Raw genomic sequence first — 13,563 nt, forward strand, 5'->3', positions numbered from 1 at the left:
GTTCTGATCTTTACTAAAACTTTAGTCCCTCCCTTGGAGAGTTCATCTGACACTTAGATCTGGTAGCAGCCGGAAGTCAGTGGGGTGTTCTGATGCCCTCCATGTGGACACGTGTGTGGGGCGTGGCCCTGGGAAGATGGGAGCCAGCAGGTCCCAAAGAGTCTTCATCACCAGGTGCAGCATTGTCACGACCCGGTTAAACTTGTTTCTGGAACCCGACTGCCCGGGTCAAGTGCTCTCTATCTTGTGATGCTGGGCTAGTTGCTACTATGCCTTCAGGCCTTCACTTCTCTGACTTGACTTTGCCAACAGTGGCTGCCTCGGGGGGCGTTCGTGAGGGAAACCGAGATCGTCCACGTAAAGCACTTGTATCTCGGCAGCACGGGGGGTACCGTTTTCTCCTTCCCTTCTCCGCATCCTCTGGTGGGACACCGGGTCATGCTTGGTGTCTAGTGAAGGCTGGGGACGATGCTTCCCGGGGAGCCCTTCTTGTCTGAGAAAAACATTTGCTTCTTAAAACGTTTTTTTTTTTTCCCCGCAAAGGAATGTCGTAGTCAGTAATTTCGAGAGTGGTGATTTGCCACGAAACACAGTCCAAACTCCTAGTTCAATCCTGTGTGTTTTGTTTACAGGGGACACGGGTCTGGCTGAGAGAAAATGGCCAGCATTTTCCGAGTACTGTCAACTCCTGCGCAGAGGGCGTCGTCGTCTTCCGGACAGACTATGGTCAGGTGAGCTCGACCTGCAGCCTTCACGGTGCCCGTGCTCCGCCTCCCGGGGTTGTCTTCCACTAGAGCATGCGTGTTCGCTGCCCCCACCCTCCATACCTTAAAGAGTGGTTTCTAAATGGGAACACCAAATCCCGGAAAGAATGTGTAACATACACCGTCGCGTGTGAGATGCAATCCAATTCTCCAAATGGAACACACACGGTGTTCTAGCCAGTGCAGGGCAGAAAAGCGCTAGGCTTGGCTGATTCTCTCCCCCGGGAATCCCGCCAAAGGATCCAGAAGGACAGGGGTGCAAGCATTTGAGAAAAGTTGCCCAATCATTGATACGTGCATCTTGGTTTCATTTCCACTTTCCCTTAAAATTCTGAGATTCCCGAGAGGGTTGGAAATAACCCGTCTGCCAGTGAGAACGTGGGCTGCTTCTGGTTCCCGGTTCTTTAGTGTAACATGAAGGTTGTAGTATCACTGAAAACAGACAGGTGAATTCAGAAACCGAATATTACATTTGGGCAGTTGTGAAAGGAGGCTGGTGTCTCTATTTTATAAAGGCAACGAATTTGAATGCTACAGAGGGATCCCTTTTTCAGAGGCACATATCAAAATTGAAGACCTCTCCTGGAGGGGTGTTGGCTGGGGGGACGGGCTAGATGGGTGATGGTCATTAAAGGGGAGGGCACTTGTTTGGGATGAGCATCGGGTGTGATGTGTAAGCGACGAATCACTAAATTTTACTCCTGAAACCATTATTACACTACATATTCATTACCTTGGACTTAAAAAAAAAAAAAAAAAAGGAATAGAGGTTGATGTAGTCTTAAGAAGGCTACACTGAATATCCTGAAAATCAGGGCAGAGGGCAACTACTCAGCAAACGACTGTAAAATAGCAAGCAGTGTTATTTGGTAAGTGACAGTAAAAATCGCTGTTAGTTTAATTGTAAAGTAGGAGAGGTGTCATAGTGTTTGTATCCCAAGTTGATGACTTGGATAAAACTAGGTTTTACCCAGTGGTAAACTTCAAAAGAAAAACTTGGAAAAGCGTATGGTTACTTAAGTCAAAACGGAAATGCACTCCTGTTTCATCTGCCTCTGTCAGGTCTTGAATACGGTCTTTGTCCAAAAACAACCTACTTGTTTTACTACTATATTCTAAGTATATCAGTACGACCAAAGGACTCAAAAAAAAAAAAGATTTAAGACCTGAAGAGAGAAGGGGGTCATAACGCCCAGTATTTAAAGCTCACAGGTTCTGAATCTGGTCTGCAAGTTTGTTGAGAACAAAAGCTTCAGGGTCAGTGTTGAGTTGATTAAGGCCAGGGGGCTGCTCGCGTATCGAAACTCCTCAGAGATCGTCCACTTGGTATGTTTCTCATTTCTTGGCTTGATAAACAGCGATGTTCCTGGGCTGTTTTGCGGTTCCTCAGTTTCTTTCTCATCTGAGACTCTTGAATAGTTGCTCAGCATTCGGTGGTAAAGACCTAGCTGTGTTTCGTAGGTGTGGATTGCGGGGAACGGACAGAGACGGCCAATGGATCCCGTGTCTGACGGTCACGGCCAGCGTGGATGCCGTCCTGCTCCCCGGGCTGGTTGCTTTCTCATCACATTCTCGGGTTGTACAGTATGATCTGTAAACTAAGGACAGGCTAAGTGACTTTTGCCCAGCTTTGGGTCAGGCACTGCTTCAGTGTTTCCAATCCTGCGCAGAGCTGGTCTGCCTCTGTCGGTCTTGCCATTATCCTGTCCCTCTTCCCTTCCTACTTCCTCCAGATGAGAATTCCCTTCCTTGTAGCTTCTGTGCCTACTTCTTAAGATGATGTGGAAAAGGAGAACAGTGTTTAAACAGTGCACCTGACTTGATGTAACTCGGTTCGTGAAAGTGTTGTGAAATAGATTTTTAGTAGCATTTTCTTTTTTTATGGACTTATTTTTTGATCCCAAAGATAATTCTTTTTTTTTCTTTTTTTTTACGTTTATTTTATTTTTGAGAGAGACCGATCGACAGAGTGCGAGCGGGGTAGGGGAAGACACAGAATCCAAAGCAGGCTCCAGGCTTCCGGCTGATGGCACAGAGCCAGATGTGGGGCTCCAGCTCTCGAACTGTGAGATCATGACCTGTGCCAAAGGTGGACTCTTAACCGACTGAGCCACCCAGGCGCCCCGTTTCGTGTTTTCTTTATAACTCTTCCCCCACCTCTTTTTAACAAAATTGCAGCAAAAACACGTAACGTTAAATGTAACTATTTTTAAGCGTAGACTTCAGCAGTGTTGCATAGCACTCCGTGAGCAGAGGTGGCATGGGCTGGTCAGGCCAGTAGTTCTGGTCACTGTTGACAGTATTTAGGGATTGTGGGCTTAGAAAGAACTAAACCAGAATAACATGCACTTAAACATGAAAGCAGCTCTCAACTTTGACTTCTAATCTTCCTGCCATCGGGCATCAAATACTTGGTCTTGGATTGTCCACTCTGTCATTCCCAAGTATAATTAGCTTGGAGATTTGTGTAGGAATTACAGGGTTTAAGATACAAGAAGAGTGACACGAGATGGAAGGAATTGGGTTCAGACCAGGATCAAGAATGGAGAGTGGCGGAGGACTTAGTATCTTTCTTTCCTGACCGACTTCTTCCTCTCCTCACATCCCAAGTTTGCTGTGGGACATATGGGTGTGTTCACCAGGGATTAGGGCAAGTTCATGAACTGGTTCTGGTCCCCAGGACAGGAACAGCTACTCCTTAACTGGGCAGGGACAGATTCTGGAAGGAATCAGGGTCAAAGACACAGAGCGTGGCCTTGTCCTGGTCAAGCCTGACTATGGTAACTTTGGAAGGTATTGGCTGAGAGAGAGAGAGAGAGAGAGAGAGAAAGAGAGAGAAAGAGAGGATCCAAAGCAGGCTCTACACGGACAGCAGAGAGCCAAATGCGGGGCTCAGACTCACCAACCAAATGGTGAGATCATGACCTGAGCTGAAGTCGGAGGCTTAACCGACGGAGCCGCCCAGGTGCCCCAGTTTTCTGCATTTTTAAAAACAATTCTAGTGACATTTTTGTTACTGAAACGTGAACTCTCCCAACAGCCTAGGAAACTACTAGTTCGCCCTCTCATACTTCACGGGAATCACCTTGGCGGTCTTCTTCAGATGCACATTCGGATTGACAGGTCTGGGGTGGGGTCTGACAGAGGGCTTTCGGTAAAGGTGGAGAGGGGCGCCTGTGTGGCTCAGTTAGTTAAGCATCTGACGTGGGTCATGATCTCCCCGGTTTGAGCCCCGCGTCGGGCTCTGTGCTGACAGCTCAGAGCCTGGAACCTGCTTTGGATTCTGTGTCTCCCTCTCTCTCTGCCCCTCCTCTGCTCACACTCTGTGTCTCTCTCAAAAATAAATGAACGTTAAAAAAAAAAAAAACAAAAAACAAAAAGCTGGAGAACTTTCCTTTGACTTCCAAAGCTCTTCCCTTCCCTTTGCTCTGTGCCCTCCCTTCCTAGGATCTTTTCACCCCGAGCATGGCCAGGTTGGGCCAACTGCCACAAAATGATGCTCGAGTGGACCGCAAAGCAGTTTCTGAGTCCTGTTTGGTGTGGGAAGCCCAGCAGAACCATGTGTGACTAAAATCCTCAAGTGGGACCTCAGGGACCCTGGGTAGGAGATAATAATAGTGTGTCGTTTTTGGTGAGAGCACCGAAGGGCACGTTCTCTGATTTCATTGAGTCGCTGAGAATTGTGTACGCGTGCTCAGCCTTTTTTTTTTTTTTTTTTTTTTTTGCCAGGGAGATAGTTTTACTGTTAACTTAAAATTCCATTCCACACTAAAATTTAAACTACTGTAGGTTGGTCCAGGGAATAGAGAGGACCAGAATGTTCCCATTTGATTTATAACTTCTGCTCTACTCGCCGGGAAGTATTTGCAGATGGAAAAAGAAATGTGCAAGAGACATGCTAACAGGCTTTGTTGAAACATACGCATAGTTGTGGCCTGTGGAGGACGCATTGCGCATGGGCAGGTTAGCACTTGCCCTGAAAGTTACTTACAAGCATACACTGTTTTATTGCACTTTGTTTTGCTGAGCTTTGCAGTGCTGTGGGTTGTTTTTGGGGGTTTGTTTTTCTTTTTTAGTGTCTTCTTTTGTTTTTTGTTGTTTGTTTTCAGATTGGAGGTTTGTGACAACCCAGCGTCAGCAAGGCTGTTGGTGACGTTTTTCCAACAGCATTTGTTCGCTTTGTGTCTCTGTCACATTTTGGTAATTCTTGCGAGTTTTCAGACTTCTTCATTTTCCTGTTTGTTCTGGTGATCCGTGATTCTGACTCCTTGAAAGCTCAGATGATGGTTACCATTCTTTTAGCAAGTATTTGTACATTCAGGTATGTATGTTATCTTTTAGGCCTGTCGCCTTCTAGATTGTGGTAGTGCAGTCACTTCTTGGCCTGGTGGCTACCACAGTGTAGTGTAAACTTAACTTTTGTGTGCATCGGGAAACCAAAAAATTGATTTGAGTCCCTTTTTTCGCGATGTTCAACGTGCTGTGGTGGTCTGGAACCGAACCTGCGATCTCTCCGAGATATACCTGTACTTCTTGGATGCTAAGCTGCGGACAGAGTCTCAGAAGAACACCCTGGCTTAGCAGGGTACGAGTATGGCTAAAAGATCAACTCTTAGGAAAGCATAGGATGGAAGACAGCCTTGAACAGCCTTGAACACTTCTGGAACATCCACGAGGTGCACAGGCAATCAGTATAGCACCCTCTAGGAGCATTGTAAATTGAGTGATAAGTTCTAAATTAGATTTTTCACTTTGAGAGTAAGCTCTATTATCTTTTCTGAAAAGCACCTAATTTGATTGCTCGGGAAAAAGCTTACAGTGATATAATTTACCTAATTGTGTTTTAAGGGGTAGTTATTTAACTTACCCCAGTAAACTTAATCAAGACGATTACTCTTTGCAGTCATTCTGTTGGGTTTTTTGTTTGCATTGTCTCTCTATGGGGTCTTCAGAAATATTTTCCTGGCTGGGGATTTAATGGCCCCAGTCTACAAATGAATGCCCTCCTCCTCGCCCTTCTCTTTTTATTTGCTTGCAGTAAGTATGATTAGATTTGGGTCTAAAAGTTATTCTTCTCATTTTATTAATTCACAAAAAGGCCATTAGATTGCCTGGTGCTCTCAAGTCGGTCCTCAGCCCCTCAGGAAATTCAGACCTCCTCCGGCCCTGCAGGAGACAACACTACTAAATATTTATAATCACACCTCCCGTTTAAAGCCGTCTCTAACCTTTTTGGTTTGATCTTCTGGTTTTGACTGGTTGGAATTAATACTTTGGGCCCAGTCTTGTGAAACTTGCTAATGGATTAGTGTGGTGATTTTTTTTTTTTTTTTTTTTTGATACATTTTCGGTCCTTTTCACACACTTTCTACCCTGTCCAGCTGCTTTTCTTGGCTGTTTTCCCTTCACTTTGGCCCCCTGGGTGTCTTTGTGTGCTCCTCGAATGTCGTGTGCTGCACACCCTCTCCCTGCGTGCACTCGTGTGTCCTCTCCGCGGTCCTGGGGAGATCTCCCCCAAGCCTGCTGAGCGCCGGAGAATGGACGGCGGGGCGACCCAGCACGTCTCCTGTTGCACAGCACTAAACAGGACCCTGATCCCACACACTGTCGGGTAGATGGCTAAAACTCTGTGATTTCATGTCCAGGGGCAGCAGGTTGGATCTGACTGCTAACGGGAAGTAGTGGATTCTAGATATTTTAACTGAGTTAGAAATCTTGTCTGCAAGGAAGCCCGCGGCCCAGCTGGCCCCCAAGAGCTCGGGAATGCCCTGGATTTCAGCATTCCACAAGGCTTCACGTGCAAAGCCAGCTGTGGGTCGAGGCAGCTGCCTGAGGAAAGAGGCCTCCCTGCCAGCTCCTTTTGTGTGCATGGCAGTTGGTGCGGCCCCCCAGGTGGGGTGGCCCGGCATCCCCACCCCCTTTCCCCGCCCCAGGACCACTCAGATGAGTGGTAGGGGAAGGGGGAGACCAGTTGGGAGACAGTTAGGAAGATGGAGGAAAAGGAATTTGGGGGCAGCATTCATGATGCACAAGCAGTGTCACCAGGGTGCCTTGAGTCTCAGGGCCAAGCTCTGAGACGACAGTACAGATGTTTTCCAGTCCGCCGACTGGACAGAATTCCGATTGAGTTTTCCTGGTGGCTTCCAGCAAAGTTGAACACAATGGTGTTTCTGCAGTCCAGTCAAGAGGCACGGCGTATCCCTAAAACAGTATAGAGCCCTGGCTTTTGGGGTATGACTGCCATCTTAAATTCTGTTGCTCTTGCGTATGTGTGTTTGTTAACAGCTGTGACGAGCTGCGAGATTTGTATTCCCTTTTGGGGTTTCCATTTTCTCCAGGTGTGTAAATGATTTGCTGTGATCCGTTTCTGCCGTGAACATCCAGATTTGAGTGGAAAGAAAAATGAATGGGGGTACGCTTTATTTGGAAACGGAGTTTGGGTTTTCCTCTCCATGTTGAGGGTGTGTTTATCGTGGTAAATATACATAACATAAAATCGACCATCGTAAGTATATTTAAGTGTAGAATTTGGTGGCACTAATTACATTATATGTGAAAGCCTCGCCACTATTTCCAAGACTTTTCTGTCACCCCAAATAGAAAGTCTGTACCCATCAAGCACCAACTCTCTGTGTAATTTATTTTTAAAGGATTTTTTTTTTTAAATTTTTTTTTCAACGTTTTTTATTTATTTTTGGGACAGAGAGAGACAGAGCATGAACGGGGGAGGGGCAGAGAGAGAGGGAGACACAGAATCGGAAACAGGCTCCAGGCTCCGAGCCATCAGCCCAGAGCCTGACGCGGGGCTCGAACGCACGGACCGCGAGATCGTGACCTGGCTGAAGTCGGACGCTTAACCGACTGCGCCACCCAGGCGCCCCTCTGTGTAATTTATTTTTAAACTACTGTCCGGGGGCCCTTGCTTGTGCTGCTTTCAGAAAATAAGAGCACATTAGAAATTCTGGTTTGTATCTTCCTTAATAGACCATGTCAAGAAAAACTTGCCGTAGCCTCCAGGTTCCTAGGGGAGATGCTGACCGCTGCTGAATATCCGCACTAGCCACGTGATGTGCCCGTGTAGATGGATGGTGCTGCCCCAACTCTTCCCTTCTCAAAAGGGAAGTGTCTGCATAGCCATCTAAAAGTAGGGGGAGGGGCACCTGGGTGGCTCCATCGGTTAAGCAAGCGTCTGCTTTTGATTTCAACTCAGGTAATAATCTCACAGTTCGTGAGTTCGAGCCCTGCGGCTCTGTGCTGACAGTGTAGAGCCTGCTTGGGATTCTCTCTCTCCCTCTTTCTTTGCCCTTCCCTCACTCTCTTTCAAAATAAATAAATACATTTTTAAAAAAAAGGGGAGAAAGGGGCACACTGGTGACAAGTAACAGATAATTTTTAAAAATCAGATGTGTTGGCTTCTTTTGTTGAAACTTTAGAATGGGTCCATCTGTTATTCTTGGAAGTCATTTTAATCAAAACAGTGCAGCTGCATTAAAAATACAGCATTGAGCTGGGAAACTCTTAAATTCTCTGTGTGCTTCCCACATTTTGCTACTTCGTCCTGGAAATACCCGTCTCTGAGCTGGCTATTAAACGCCAGTCTGGGGAGTTTCTTAGAAATCTGCACTCCAGAGACTGAACACCGCTGGGACTTTCAGTCCTGCTTTGAAGCCCAAGCAAAATGCACTTTGTCCAAAGTGCTTGGTTTTCAGTGAGAAAATGTTTTTACGCTCTACAGGCCACGTGAGTCTTCCTCTCTAGAACTCTTCCAAGAATTTGGTTTGGCATCTTGTGGCTCAAAGAGGGAAAGTCAAATGTTTCCATTCATTTTCACTCTGGGACTACAGCAAAAAAAAAAAAAAAAAAAAAAAAAAAAAAAAAAGGATCTGCTTGTTTATTAGGGAACCTAGCTCCAGAAAGAAAACACGTGCATGTTTGCTGATCTGCATGGCTCTGTGTTGCAAATTGAACTCACTATTGTAAATTTCAGCATTTTGAAACCTGAGGTTGTTATCGCATGGACGTCCGCATCTGCCCTGAACAACATCTACATTGGAACGGGAAACCATGGGCAGTAAAAAACACGACAGGATGTGCCGGTATTCTGAGGCACATGGGCTGTGTCAAGCGTTGCCAACCTTAGCTTGCTAAGAGGGCACACCATCTGTGTGTTGTTACCTACCATATTCCCAGTACGAGTGAAAAATGCCTTAGTAAGACCTGAGAAGAATCCAGTCTCGGGGGCCTGCCTCCTTGCACCTTTATGTGAATCCAGCTTAAGTAGATTTAGAATCCAGGGTATTTCTGACTCTTTGAGACCGTGGTGTTTTCCCTATCGCCTTTGGACTGGACAGCTGGGCCCCACCCTGCATGGCCCCACCACTGGCTAGGTAGACAGGTGGCTAGGGACTTGGATGCTGTTAGTATTTATTGGCCCCAGTGAGGTTCTAGCTGAATACGTGCGTGCGTGTGCGCGCGCGCGCTCTCTCTCTCTCTCTCTCTCTCTCTCTCTCTCTCTCTGTCTCTCCCTCCCTCTCTGTCTCTCCCTCCCTCTCTGTCTCTCTCCCTCTGCCCCAGAGAATGTGTATAGCCTTTGCCATGGGTCATGACCTTCATTGGCTTCCTATCCTCCTTCGGTGGGTCAAATTCTTGCCTTTTTCCTTTTCTCCTTTGTGGATCTCTCTTGACTTGGGCCGCTCGGTTCCTCTGGAATGAGCCTCTTCTTCCCATCCTTTAGGCTTGGTCTATTTGTAGCCGAGCCTGCCTCTGACCTGCCTGTCCCTCTCATCTTCAGTTGACTTTGGGATTCCAGGCTCTGCTTCTGGGTGGCACACTCTCCTTGTGCCTCTGTGAGCCTGCGGTACGTCCAGACTTTTCCAGCAGCGCTAATGTGCGGGCACGCAGAGAAGGGTTGACATCTCGTGCCATCAGTCCCATTGTTACTTTCAATTTTGTGGTTAGCTTGGCAAATTAAATCGCTTCTACTTGAAGGTTAGCAGGATGCTCTCTTGCATTCCTGGTACCCATGAACTGAACATAACTAACTAATCCCATGTGCTCAGCTCAGACCAGGTTGCATTTTATGACTGGAAGAGGTGAATAGAAAATAGTACATCAAAACTTGATTTTTGGTTGGGGGGGGGGGTGGCGCCTGGGTGGCTCCGTTGGTTAAGCGGCCAACCTTGGCTCACGTCACGATCTCACGGTCTCTGAGTTCAGGCCCCACGTCGGGCTCTGTGCTGACAGCTCAGAGCCTGGAGCCTCCTTCGGATTCTGTGTGTGTGTCTCTCCCTCTCTGCCCCTACCCTGCTTGCTCTCTCTCCATCTCTCAAAAAACATGAATAAATGTTAAAAAAAAATGTTTTTAAACTTTTTTTATTTTGGAGACTTAAATACCATTTGCTTACGATGAGTATCATTTTGTGAAAAATACATGTGAAGATCCTGTTTGGAAAGAAGACAGTTTACAGATTATCTGCAGGAATCAGACATGGCACCCGATAGTACTGGCTGTAATTTCAGCAGAAAAAGCAGAGGCCGTTTGTTAAAACAAATCCAGGTGGTTGTCTGTGTGACTGACGAAGTTGCATTCCATTCCAAAAATTCATTTATAGGCCTGTAATTTGGAACCAGTTTTCCCAGAGACTCTGTGCTGTACATGGGGAGTTGATTGTCCAGTCCGTGTACAAAAAGCCCGGGTACCCACAGTGCACTGGGGCGGTGCAGAAGCCCCCTGTTGCCTGATTCCAATTTTAAACGCGGTTTCAGAGGTCCACCCCAGGATGCCGCTGCGGTGGGATTAGGGGATCACATTCTTCCCGTGATCACCTCCCCGGCAAGTGGTGGGAAAAAGGAGGCACCACGTTTCTTTTTTTAAAAAAAATTTTTAAATGTTTTTATTTATCTTTGAGAGAGAGAGAGAGAGAGCGCACAAGTGGGGGCAGAGAGAGAGAGGGAGACACAGAATCCGAAGCAGGCTCCAGGCTCTGAGCTGTCGGCACAGAGCCCGACACGGGGCTCAAACCCACGAACTGGGAGATCATGACCTGAGGCGACGTGGATGCTTAACTGACTGAGCCACACAGGTGCTCCTTTTCTTTCCTTTTTTTTTTTTAAATGTTTATTTTGAGAGAGCGCATGAGGGGATGCAAGTGAAGGAGGGGCAGAGAGAAAGAGAGAGGGAGAGAGAGAATCCGAAGCAGGCTCCGCACTGAGAGTGCGGAGCCCGCCGTGGGGCTCGATCTCATGAAATCCGAGATCACGACTTGAGCGGAAATCACGAGTCAGATGCTTAACCGGTTGAGCCACCCAGGCACCTCTGGAGGTACCTCCTTTCTAAGCCACTTTCTCCGCAGCAGGGTTGGCATGGAGGATAGGTAAGGGGGGTGGCCTGGTGACCTCTCCCTACCAGGAACCACGCTGGTGCATTCCAGCCACTTGTGCTTCTTGGTCCTCCCAGCTCCCCTGTGGGGAAGGCATCCTCAGCCGCGTGGTAGTGCTTTGGAGGCTGAACGTAGGTGGAGTGACCTGTCCAGACGTCCACACTTGGCCGGTGACGAGGGGTGCAACTGGGGCTTGGGTCCAGAGTTGACCATCTTCCCCGTATGTTACTTCTTGAGGAGCAGACTGAAGTGAGGGGGCTGTGTTCCCACCTGCCGCTTCCCGTCCTGGCTGCTGTGCTGGGGGCGCGTCTCTCTGTGGGCCCCAGGGATGGGGTGCACCCGCGGTCTTCCTCCTCGTCATGACTTCTGAAGCTTTCTGCCGAAGTCACTCTTCAAGATTGGCGGGTTCTCCTGCCCCCTCCCCCACCTCTCCTTTGCGGTGGCTTTTGTTTTGTTTTATTGCTCTAGAGAAATAGAAAGGTCTGGAAAAAACCCACACGTTTGTTTTGATGTTCCATCGTCTTGTGTGCACAATCTTGCTTCCGTGCTGCTGCTTCTGACAAGAGTCCTTCTCAGCCCAGGCCCTGGACGATGAATTCAGCCTCTCAGCTGGGACTCAGGCCGTAGTACACTTTTTAAAAGCTTCTTGGGTGCCTCGTTTAATATGCAGCCAGGTGCAGAACTATTTCACAGACTGAATGAGCATCGTCTCAAAATATTATGGCAAAAGTTGTTGAAAAAGCTTTTTGCAAACTGGGCTTAGAAAATGCTCTCGTAACCCATCATTGCTAGGCCTGGCTTTTCCCCCCGCAAGGCTGCTTTCCTGGACATCGTTGGTGGTTCTGCGAAAGGTCTCTTCTGCCCACACTGTCTTTGACTACAGCCCCTTCTATCTGTCCGTCTTCCTCTCCCTTCAGGGAGTACCTGCTCTTGAGCTTTTCATCTCTTTTCTCTTCCCACCGTCTCACATTGGACACTCCTTTTGAGTGGGACTTTGGGGTTTAAGTGTCGCAAACTTGGGGAGCATCGGGGTGGCTCTGTTGGTTGAGTGTCCGTTGAATTTGGCTCAGGTCGTGATCCAGGTTGTGGGATTGAGCCCTGTGTCAGGCTCCATGGTGAGTGTGGAGCCTGCTTGGGATTCTCTCTCTCACCTTCTCTCTCTCTCTCTCTCTGTCTCAAAACAAACAAAAAAATAATTAAATGCCCCAAACTCTAGTGCAGTGTTTCTCCACGCGTGCGCCTCCCTGACTAGCTGCTTCCTAATCACTTAGTGGCCCTTGTTGCCGATGCAGGTTCCTTGGCCCTTCCCTGGATCCACTTCTGTGAAGATGGCCCTGGGATCTGTGTTTTAACAAGGTTCCCACCTGTTTCTGTTGGCCCTGAAGTTAGGGAACCGCTGACTCTGTGGGTGTACTGATCCGAGATGAATTGGAGAGCCGTTCTCCTTACCTTTCTCTCCCTGTCTGATTTGCTGTTTGCTTCCAAGGGGGCTGGTCCCTGCCCTGTGGGGTAGGGGACTAGGGGGAGGAGCTGTGCTCCTGATGGCGTGACCCTCAGGTTGGGTTCTCTCATTCTCCCCATCTCCCTCACCCACAATCCCACCCCCTTTTCCTTCTGTGTCTGGAACAGAACCCAGTGTTTGGGGACCTTTCCTTCCAGCTGAAGATACAATGAAGGTTTTTCTAATTTGTCAGTGGAGACGTTCCACTGGTAAAGCAGCTTCCTGAAATCCCCCCTCCTGTTTTTTTTTTTTTTAAGGTTTATTTATGAGAGAGAGAGTGTGTGAGAAGGGGAGGGGCAGAGAGAGGGGGAGACACAGAATCCGAAGCAGGCTCCAGGCTCCGAGCCCAACGCAGGGCTTGAACTCATGAACCGTGAGATCATGACCTGAGCCGAAGTCGGACGCTTAACCGACTGAGCCGCCCAGGCGCCCCCTGAAATCCCTTCCTCAAGTTTGAGCACGGAGGCCATCAGTGATGGGCTTGAATTTAAACAACTCAATTGAATTACATTTGTTTCTGAGGAAAGCTGGACCTGTTTCTCTTTCAAGAGAGGGAGGGTCTTGGGGTGTGAAGGAAGGGCAAGGGCCCCGGCGTTCAGAGCAGCCCTGGGTGGGGATGGGTGAAGGCGGTCTCCCCTGGAGGGGGCTTGTTTCCTCATTCCTCGAGCGGTGCACCTGCCATCCTGCCCGGAAAGAGCCCACGGGGCTGGATGAGAGGCATCATAAAGAAGGGTTGGGTAAATCCCAAGCAGCTGCCCCACATTCAGGAGGAAAGGGCGCTTCTGCCCAGCGGATAACTATTCTAGTAACTTCCATCTAAGGAGTGTCGGTTTCTAAAAGCAGCAGTGAAAGCGCGAGCTTCCAGTTTTTATTTCAAACCAATTGCATCGCCCTGTTAAAGGTAGGGAATCGAACTAAG

General features: G+C 48.1%; 1 protein-coding gene across 1 annotated transcript in view; it reads left to right on the forward strand.

Moving 5' to 3' along the window:
* MYO10 (myosin X) overlaps positions 1-13,563 on the forward strand; it is a 228,834-nt gene that overhangs the window by 48,313 nt on the left and 166,958 nt on the right. The window contains exon 2 of the mRNA XM_042997350.1: positions 633-731. Coding sequence (XP_042853284.1) covers positions 633-731 — 99 coding nt within the window. The remainder of the gene's footprint in view (positions 1-632; positions 732-13,563) is intronic.

The sequence above is a fragment of the Panthera tigris genome, chromosome A1 (genome assembly GCF_018350195.1).
Source record: "Panthera tigris isolate Pti1 chromosome A1, P.tigris_Pti1_mat1.1, whole genome shotgun sequence".
NCBI classification, from domain to species: Eukaryota; Metazoa; Chordata; class Mammalia; order Carnivora; family Felidae; genus Panthera; species Panthera tigris.